Raw genomic sequence first — 10,849 nt, 5'->3', positions numbered from 1 at the left:
GAACCACTCCCTGTAAACACCAAATCAAGGTCTGAATTCTTCTCAAGGCCCTGATTCTACAAACATAAATTCCAAAATTAAAATGACATATGTTCTGGCAGGATTCCAGGAGTCCTGCCTGAGCTCAGTTCTTTCTGTTTCAATCACCGCGGCCTCTCAGGCCTTCCAACATCTGCCTGCTCCACTCTACCACCTCCGATACGGGCCTCCATCCAGTTGCTGAGGCCTAAGACCCGGCCTCCACCCTTCAGAGACCTGGGTGTTCCCTGCTTTATCGCTTGACTGTTGAATTGCCTACCGTACCTTGTTTCCTTCCAGATTTTGGCGTCTTGTGGGCTTGAGTATTTACCACACAGTAGGTAAAGGAAAGAAACCCAAGATCGCCAGCTATGGCTCCTGACTCCTGCTTCCTGCCATTGCATACCCTAGGAGGCAGCGTGTGATGGCTCAAGTAACTAACTGGATTCCTGTCACCCACATTGGAGACATGGATTCAGTTCCCAGCTCCTAGTGTTGGCCCTGGTTGTTGTGAGCATTTGGGAGTGAACAAACAGAAATGTTCTCTTGCTTGCTTGCTTTCTCTTTTAAAAATTAAGAAACTAAAATATACTTTTTAGGAGCCGGCATTGTGGTGCAGAGAGTTAAGCCACTGCTTGCAATGCCAACATCCCACATGAGCGCCAGTTCGAGTCCTGACTGTTCCACTTCTGATCCAGCTCCTTGCTTATGCACCTGGGAAGGCAGCAGAGGATGGTCCAAGATCTTGTGCCCCTGGCACTCACGTAGGAGACCCAGATGGAGTTCCTGGCCCCTGGCTTTGGCCTGTTTGTTGCAGCCATTTGGGGAGTGAACCAGTGGATGGAATCAATCAATCTCTCTCTCTCTCTCTCTCTCTCCCTCCCTCCCTCCCTTTGTCTCTTCCTCTCTGTAACTATCTTTCAAACAAATAAATACATTTTAAAAACTAAAATTTTTATTAAAATTATTTACTGGGGCCAGCATCTTGGTGCAACAAGTTAAGCTGCCACCTGTGATGCCACCATCCCATATGGGTACCAATTCACATGCCGGCTGCTCCATTTCCTATGACCCAAGTGATTGGGCCTCTGCACCCACGTGGGAGACCTGGGAGGACCTCCATGCCCCTGGCTCCAGCATGGCCCAGCCCTAGCCATTGTGGCCATTTGGGGAGTTAACCAGCTGATGGAAGATTGATTCTCATTCTCTCTCTCTTTCACTCTGCCTTTCAAATACATAAATAAATCTTTAAAAATAAAATAAAATTATTTACATGACACAAATTACTCATACTGGGATAGCAGAATGAAAAGCTATTCACCTCAGAACATGAATGAGTTAAAAGGACAAGGACTTTGGCATAACTTGTAGGCATTTATTTATTGTCCTTGTCCCACCTCTTTACAAAGTGCTCTCAGCGTTTGGGTGTCACAGGATTTCCCACCCTAGGACTGTGCTCAGCTTTTGCTAATGAAATTTTTTCTTTCTAATTCTTTGCAAGAAGGAGACATTCTTTGATTTGAGGAGAAATGGTATTGCAGTTCAGTGCCTTTCTGTTGTCAGGTTCAATGCTTGTCTGTATTTCAGCACAAGTTTATCTTTTTAAAACAATTCCCTATATTTGCATTATCATAATTTGAGCCCTTTAGCATACACTGAAAACATCTAGTAGTTTCACTGACTTCCTATGTAGAAGACAAGTGTATTTTCATAGATCTTGCTTCCTATTATCAATCAATCTACAAGGCTGTTTGAACAACAGTTATCTGCCCAGCACTCTACTGGGGGCTTAGAGGATGTAGTATAATATGAACAGTTTATAATATTATTGGGGGGGAAGCAAAATAAATAAAAGCTGTGAGAAGAGTAGGCCTTTGGTATAGCAACTAAGACCAGCCGGGGTGTCTGTATCTTATATTCGCATGCCTGGGTTCAAGTGCAGCTGTGCTCCTGATTGCCGCTTCCTGCTAATGCAGACCCTGGGAGGCAACAGATGATGGCAAAAGCAGCTGAGTCCCTGCCACCCCTGTAGGATACCTGGAGGGAGTTTCTGGTCCCTGGCTTCCATCCTAGATGCTGGGGGCATCTGAGAAGTCAAGAACCAATGAGTGGGAGTTTCTCTCTCTGTGTGTCTGCCTCTTGGCATCCCAAATTAATTAATTAACTTAAAAATGATTCTGAGGGTGTGGAGTTGTGCAGGTGAGACTCCTTCAGAGGGGATTAAGAGCAGTGAAGACAAGGAAAGGGACACATACTTCCCTGGTAGGAGAGACAGAGAGGAGAGGCCAGGCAGGAAGGCTGGAGCATGGGCCCCTGACCATGGTCTGGATTTGCTATGGTGGTGATCAGAAAGATACTGGTGTCTTTTGGAGGGTGGAATAACACAGGGCAGACATTGCTCAGGGGACAAATGGGGCAGTGTAGACAACACTGAGTGGGGATGGGTACAGGGCTCCCTGTCCTAGGAGTCCTGATGGGAGGGCTGGGGCCTGGCTGGGCAGTAGCTCTGACAGGAGCGTGGTCATGAGGGAGTCTGGCAGAAGGGTCAGCAAGACCCAGTGGGGGCTGGATTTGGAGAAAGTCTGTAGATACTCCTGTTTGATTGGGAAACATCCTCACACATCTCAAGGGCCCCCTAATGAACCCAGACAAAGTCCTATAAGGTCAGTCTTCCCTTCTTGGCCAGGAAGTGTCTGAAGTCACAAGATACATTGGAAGAGTTTATGTTCTCTGGATACAAGCCCTTTATCAGATAAGTGTTTTGTTGCCCTTATTAACCTTATTCCACCGCACACTTCATGCTCCTCCACTGGTCATCTGCTGTCACTTTGTGCTTCGTGTGGGGACTTGGTTGCTGGAGATCTTTCTCAGTGACCCTGCTCTCCCGTCAGCCTCTCTGCCTCTCTCTACACTCGGCTTCCTTCCTCCAGCACTGGACTGCTGCTGCTGATTACTGCGTGAGAGGCTGGTGATGGAGGCAGGCAATGACCATAAGCTGTCTGGGTCTGGCCTGTTTTTCGGATGTCTTCACGGTGAGAGCTCTCTTCCTGCCTTGTAGACGTGTGCTCACGTGATTTAAATAGGCTGTGGCGCCTCCAGGGGAAGCTAAGCACCTTCCTATTATCCTCGTATGGGAATTGTTCGATCCTGGTACAGCCAGAGCTCCCTAATCTCTTAGTCCTTCATTTAGAACATGAGGATTTCCTCCAAGGAAGCAGAAGCACTGATCAGCATTTGTTCCAACTGAAGCAACTTAGAAGGCTTACGGATGGTTTCCAGTGGTGGATGAGTAGCTCCTATTGGAACAACCTCTGCAGATAATTAAATTATAGATAAAATATAAAACAGTAGTAACAAAATCAACTGTCTTCACAGGACCATAACAGAATCCAGAGTCTCTATAATGCATAACTCTTAATGTCAAGCACACAACCCCAAGTCACTGAACATACAAAGAAACAGGAAAATGCAACTCATTCTCAAGAGAAGAGGCAATCAACAAAGACCTAATCAGACATGGCTGAGAGAAACGGACTTGTCGTCAGGTTCATACAGGCAGCACATCAGATGATCAGGGTCACAGGCCCTCCATGATGTACTCAGTGTAAGCAGCTCTTACACCTCCTACTTGGGTATGCTCCATTCATGATTTTGAAGCAGGATAAAAATATGTGAAAGAGGTGGGTGAACAGAAAGCTCCATGGGTTGATTTGTAGAAACGGAAGCTGAACCAGTAAGTACAGGGTCTGACTGCACCAACAGATGACATGCTACACACCAGGACATGCTACACTGGGTAACACAACAGCCACCTCATACTGACCAAGGGAAGATGTTGTCTACATGCATGTTATTGCTCACATGGGATTCCTAGTGCCAGATTCATAACAGGGCATTCTAAATATAAGCCTGACAAACAATCCCTTCTTCCTGGAGGCCTTTTCAGTGCTGGCTCTGAAATGTTGGGTTATCCTGCTCAGTTTCTGGCCATCCAGTTGAGATCCTGAACCCATGTAGAACCAGTGATTCCCTGTGCTTTCGCATCCTAGTGTAACAGCTTTAGAACCTGCCCAACAGAACAATCAGTCACTCTGTGTGGTCTGCTTGAGGGTGGACTGGATAACAAGATGAAGCATTGGACAACTCAAGGTCTCAAGGTTGGGCTCCTTGAGGAGGGGCCTGGACATAAAAAGGCATGGGGAAACTGAGGTTCTATCACAGGAGACCAAGGCCAGGCACCGATTTCAGGGAGGAAAGGCAGGAGGAAGTATGTGGGAACATGATCAGAAGGAAAACAGAAGGAATGAGAAAGACCAGCTGTCAGAACTCCAATTTTTGGATGCTTTGTACTTCATTTCTGTTGGTTCACAGATGCATGCTGTGTGAAATGATCAAGGAAAGACGACCTGAAGTTTTAATTAATCGATGACCAAATGATGGTGTACAAATGAACACATATGAGCAGAACAAGGGTGGGGGGAAGATGGGCTTAATAGGCCGGCGCCGCGGCTCAATAGGCTAATCCTCCACCTGCAGCACCAGCACCCTGGTTCTAGTCCCGGTCTGGGCGCCGGATTCTGTCCCGGTTGCCCCTCTTCCAGGCCAGCTCTCTGCAGTGGCCTGGGAAGGCAGTGGAGGATGGCCCAAGTCCTTGGCCCCTGCACCCCATGAGAGACCAGGATAAGCACCTGGCTCCTGGCTTTGGATCAGCGCGGTGCACTGGTTGCAGCGTGCCAGCCGCAGTGGCCATTAGAGGGTGAACCAATGGCAAAAAGGAAGACCTTTCTCCCTGTCTCTCTCTCACTGTCCACTCTGCCTGTCAAAAAAAAAAAAAAATGGGCTTAATCATGATACGTTTGTTTGCAGTGTATGAACACATGCATCTAAAATTGGAAATGAGAAGCCATCAGGGAAAATAAAGTCAGTAAAGTGGAATAGATAGTTTAGGAAGCCTTATTAAATTACCAGAATTTTCCAAACTACTGAAATAACAATGACTGCAATAGGTACTTGTGCTTTGGACTTGAGTTTATGGGAGATAATGCTAGAATTTTACCACTGGGCTAGTGCTGTGGTGCAGTAGGTTAAAGCCCTGGCCAGAAGTGCTGGCATCCCATATGGGCATCGGTTCGAGTCCTAGCTGCTCCTCTTCCAATCCAGCTCTCTGCTATGGCCTGGGATAGCAGTGGAAGATGGCCCAAGTCCTTGCACCCACATGGGAGACCTGGAGGAAGCTCCTGGCTCCTGGCTTCGGATCAGCATAGCTCCGGCCATTGCGGCCATCTGGGGAGTGGACCAGTGGATGGAAGACCTCTGTCTCTCTCAAATAAGTCTTTTTAAAAATATAAAAAAAGAATTTTACCATTAAATGTGTTGTTTGACCCTCAGTTTCAAAAAGATGCTTTTAATTTTTAAAGAGGAACACAATATTTTTCTAGGAACATTTAATGCAAACAGTTGTAATGATTCTATACAACTTCACTCAAAATTGGTTAAAATATTCTACTAGTTGTGGGACAGTCCCGATCTCAAGCTTAAGTGCTGACACTGATCTTGAGCAAGCAACAGTTGTGTCCTACTACTCTTTACATTTTTCACCTGTAAAATAAGGAATAACAATGATGCATACACTGTAGGCCAGAGAGGGATGTCTTGAAAATCAAATAAGATGCCGGGTATGCAAGTGTGTTTGTGAATTGGGGTGAAGTTCCTTCATACAAAGAATTGTGATTATGCTATTTAGTGGTGTCCATATATGTTCAACCCTAGTTTCCATACTAGCCTCCAAGAGGAATGTAGGCCTCTGACAAAAATGCTGAAAAATAACAAATGAAAACACACAATGACAACAAACATAGAAATAAATTATACTCTGCTACAGCAGATGACTCCTTTGAGGGTAGAAACTGCGTTCTTGTCTCTGTATCCCATTATCTCAAAGCGCTGGACATTTATTAGGATTTCAATAAATTTGTTGGGTTAATGAATAAAAAAATTTGTGTATATATATTAATTTAAACCTTATATGAATATTTCAATATAATACTGGAATGCTGTAGGTGAGTGACTTAAATTTCTGGACTTCATGACAATCTTTGAAAGTCTATAATTGTAATGTATTTTATTAAAACTTTCCATGTTTTGTAAATTCTTTGAAGACAGGTGTGAGTAAACATTGTTAACAATGGAGTGAATCAATTGTTAATAAAATCACTTGTTAAAAAGGAAATGCCTGAAAGAATTATCAGGGGCTGGTGCTGTGCCAAAGTAGGTTAAGCCTCCGCCTGTGGCACTGGCATCCCATGTGGCACCAGTTTGTGTCCTGGCTGCTCCTCTTCTGATCCAGCTCTCTGCTAATGGCCTAGGAAAGCAGCAAAAGATGGCCCAAGTGGGCCTCTGTATCCACATGGAAGACCAGAAGGAAGCTCCTGGCTCTTGGCTCCTGGCTCCTGGCTTCAGATCGGCTCAGCTTTGACAGTTGTGGCCATTTGGGGAGTGAACCAGCCATTGAAAGACCTCTCTTCTTGTCTCTCCCTCCTCAAATAAATAAATAAATCTTTTTTTAAAAAGGTAAGATTATCTAAAAACCAATACTTGATTATTTTATTCTACCATATTTCTTTCAATAAATACTTGAATTACTTTCTTTTCAACAATAAAAATATCAGTATATAAAAGAGCAAACATTGGGGCCAGCATTGTGGTGTTAGAGGTTAAGCTACCACCTGTAATACCAGTCTCCCATTTGGGTGCCGGCTTGAATCCCAACTGCTCCACTTCCTATCCAGTCCCCTGCTAACGTAACTGGGGAAGCAGCGGAAGATGGCACAAGTGCTTGGGCCCCTGCATGTATGTGGAAGACTGGGGTGAAGCCTGGAGGAAGCTCCTGGCTTCCAGCATTTGGGGAGTGAACCAGCAAGTGGAAGATCTCTATCTCTCCCCCTCTTCTCTGTAACTCTGTCTTTCAAATAAATAAGTAAATCTTTAAAACATAAAATAGCTAAAATTTATGTATTGCACTTCATTTTATCACATTTCCTTGTCTCACTCCACTAATGATGTTTTCCCGGGCATCTTAACCATCTTCCTTCTTGTTGGTGTTTGTGTACTAACATACAAACATGCAGGTGCTCCTGTCTTCAAACAAAGCTGAAACAAAAATCCCAATCTCCCTTAGTATTCTGTCTCTCCATTGGCTTCTGCAGTGTTTTCCTGTCTTCAGTCACACCTGCACTTCCCTGAAGAGCTGTCTTCATCTGTGGACTTCATCTCCTGGCTTCCCATTCGCTGATCCTCCCATGCAGCATTTCCTACTCCCACCACTGCTCTCAAAAGGGCCTCTGAAGAGGTTATGCTCAGCCTTGAGTGACCTCCCCATGGTCAACTTCACCAGTGCCCACTCACTTTTTACCACATGGCTCCATCACCATCTCTTCCAGGATGTCTTGTTTTAATACTTTCATTGCTTTGCCAGAAAGCACTTTTTTCTTTATATCCATAATCCATTTAACACACCACAACTGTAACCTTTTGTGTTTCTGTGACTTGATCTGTTTGGCTCCCATTGCTGCCAAGGAGTCATCTTGAGGCCAGAGCTTTGGTTTTTACTATTCTCTGAATCTTTTTTTAAAGATTTATTTATTTGAAAGAGTTACACAGAGAGAGAAGGAGAGGCAGAGAGAGAGAGAGAGAGAGAGAGAGAGAGAGAGAGAGAGAGAGTAAACCATCCACTGGTTTACTTTCCAATTAGCCGCAATGGCCAGAGCTGTGCCAATCCGAATCCAGGAGCTTCCTCTGGGTCTCCCACATGGGTGCAGGGGCCCAAGGATTTGGGCCATCTTCTACTGCTATCCCAGGCCATAGCAGAAAACTGGATTGTGAGAGGAATAGCTGGGACTTGAACTGGCACCCATATGGGATGCCGGCTCTGCAGGTGGCAGCTTTAACCCCTATGCTACATCGCCAGCCCCTATTCTCTGAATCTTAAAACTTGGTTTAGTTCACTGCTACATTGTAGCTGTTTGATGGAATCTTTTTTGAATCAATAATTTAAGAGTTTTGTTTCATAGATATATATATCAGGTCCAATTTAGTATTGGACCCAATCTGGTGGCCCTTTTCTCACTCTTAATAACTATTAAGTATGGACACCACTTTCCATGAAACAAGGCACTCACTCAACCCAGTAATCTTACTAGAGTACCTTTTATGTGCTGGTTAAAGTCACCTTTATTAGAAGTTAAGGGCTCAGGACCAGAAAATTCTAGGAAACAAACATAGTACAAATAAATTCTCTTTTCATATCATCAGATGTCCCAAACACCAGAACATTAAATACCTACTTAAATGTAGATGTAAAGGCTACCTACTCAAATGCCTAAAGAACCAGGCAGGTGTATCATCAGTGGGAGGACTTTGGCAGACTAAAGAGAATGCTACCTTATCTCTGTAGCTTTCCTAAAAAGTGCTTATTCCCTCTGAATTTTATTTTAAAATCCATTTTCCTTTTGTTGATTTCCCTGAGGTTGGCATTCACTAATTCCCCCAACCTGTACCAGCTGCTCTGAAACTAAGTTTGTTAAAGGAAGAAAAACTTCTGTTTTGTTTAAATAGGTTTTGTAACCATCACACTGATAACCACTTTCTTTTTGAAATCTTCATTGCCCACCTCTTATCCACCTCAGAGGTGGAATTATTTATTATTCTTCAAAGGCAATAGTTACATTCAAACCCCAGCTCTGACTTTCATTAGCTATATGACGTAAGGCAAGTTACTCAACCTCTTTGAAGTTTGTTTTCCTAATCTATAATTTGTACATCTGTACCTACCTCATAAGGTTGTGAGGATTTAATAAGCTGATGGATGCCAGTCACTTAGAACAGGGCCTGGCACAGCTACAATCAATTTTATTGCACTTTCCTTCTAAAGTCAGTCTCTGGCCTCATTTTGTCACATCCATGCTCCACTTTCACAAATCACATTAACTCTTAAAGGCAGTAAGTGGAGCCATGACCTTCGTTAAGGTCAGAGTCTACCTCCACAAGAGCACCCTCCGCAGGGCTCCCTGCACATCAGGGTTCCTAAGGCTGTAGATGAGCGGGTTCAGCATGGGACTGATGACAGTGTTGAGGATGCCAATCCCCTTGTCCTTGTCTGAAGCCTCCACTGAGCCCAGTCTCATGTAGTTGAAGACGCCTGTTCCATAGAAGATGCCCACCACGGTGAGGTGGGAGCCACACGTGGAGAAGGCCTTCTTCCTGCCCTCAGCAGAGCGGATTCGTAGCACGGCAGCTACCACATGAGCATAGGACACAGCGATGAGGACCAAGGGAGCCACACCCATGAAGGCTGCAGCTACAAATAACAACTGCTCGTTGAGTTGGGTGCTGGAGCAAGAGAGCTGGAAGAGCTGTGGGAGGTCACAGTAGAAGTGGTTGATCACATTGGGACCACAGAACTTAAGAGTAGACAGTGCAACAGTTTGGGTCAATGCATTGGAGAAGGAAAATAAGTATGACATGCCCACTAGGGCTTGCTGGATTCCCCAGCCCATGCGGGTGGTATAGGTGAGGGGCTGGCAGATGGCCAGATAGCGATCGTATGCCATGACCGTCAGCAGGAAGCAGTCCGTTCCAGCCAGCAGGTGGAAGAAGAAGAGCTGTGAGATGCAGGCCCTGTAGGGAATGCTTCTGTCCTTGCGCATGAAATGCCTCAACATGGCAGGGACAGTGATGCTGATGCACCCAACATCCAGCAGGGACACGTTCCCCAGGAAGAAGTACATGGGGGTGTGGAGTTTGGGTTCTGCAAGGATGGCAGCCAGGATGCTGAAATTCCCACCAACAGTCGCTATGTAAGCAAGAAGGAAGATGACAAAGAGAATGGGCTGCAGGACTGGGGTCTCTGTCAGGCCCAGCAGCACAAACTCAGTCACGAGGGAATCATTTCCCAGGGCTCCCAGATCCATGGCTCTCCTCCGCCAGCTGTCAACAGAGCAAAGTTGGAAGGTGCCAGCGACGGACAAAGGAGAAAGAAACTGATCACAGCCACCAACAAGATCTTGATATCAGAGTCCACGAGAGGGCTGGGGTGGAAGGATGCACAAAATAGAAAGGGAAAAAAGTCCAGGATTTAGACATAGCAGGAGATACAAGAAATCTGACTTTCAATGGGGAAGAATGGTGGCACTGGACTGACTTAAACATAGAGGAAATGATATTTTAAAAAGGATGCAAGCATATCATTTGAAAGGGAAAGGGGAAGATGATTTCCCTGAGGCCAGAGTTCCAGGAAGGGAACCCTGAGTTTTCAGATCCGTGGCCCTCATGTGTGTGCACGGAGTCCCAGAGGATGAGGGAAGTTTCAGCACAGGGGGGAAGCATGGCCACCTCCCTCACACCTGTTTTCCTGCAACCTCCAAGTACACATGACAACTAAACTTACATGTGATGGCCGTAGCGAGATAGCTGCTCTGGCCTAGGCCATTACTTGTGAAGCCATGAGACTTGGCCTGAACTTTTCTGAAAACAGTGCCCTGAAGTGAAAAACAGTAGAACTAAACAAAACAACATCATTGAGAACTGGCAGTCGCCAGAGCAGCTTTTGATGCTTTTTGCCTACCACCAGCCTTTCAGGTTTTCTAAGTAGTAAAGTTACATTGCCTATCTCCATACAGAACCTGGGAAATTTGAGCTCTAAAGTACTGGACTTTTACTGAATTACAAAAATGTTCAAAGGGCTTTCAACAGGGTGAGGGTTTCAAGGCTTCAGCCAGGCGGACTGAGCAGCTGGGCTGCCTGACAGGATGCCCACTTACACTCTCACCCAGCT

At 45.3% G+C, this 10,849-nt stretch overlaps 1 protein-coding gene across 1 annotated transcript; it reads right to left on the bottom strand.

The window, feature by feature from the left end:
* Positions 1-9,050: 9,050 nt before the first annotated feature.
* LOC133777118 (putative olfactory receptor 3A4) lies at positions 9,051-9,986 on the bottom strand. The gene has a single exon (XM_062216558.1). It carries the CDS (start codon positions 9,984-9,986, stop codon positions 9,051-9,053), a length of 936 nt encoding a protein of 311 aa, XP_062072542.1.
* Positions 9,987-10,849: the final 863 nt, after the last annotated feature.

The sequence above is a fragment of the Lepus europaeus genome, chromosome 18 (assembly GCF_033115175.1).
Source record: "Lepus europaeus isolate LE1 chromosome 18, mLepTim1.pri, whole genome shotgun sequence".
Taxonomy (NCBI): domain Eukaryota; kingdom Metazoa; phylum Chordata; class Mammalia; order Lagomorpha; family Leporidae; genus Lepus; species Lepus europaeus.
Note: the sequence above shows the minus strand (reverse complement) of the source record. Positions and strands in the feature narration are given on the sequence as shown.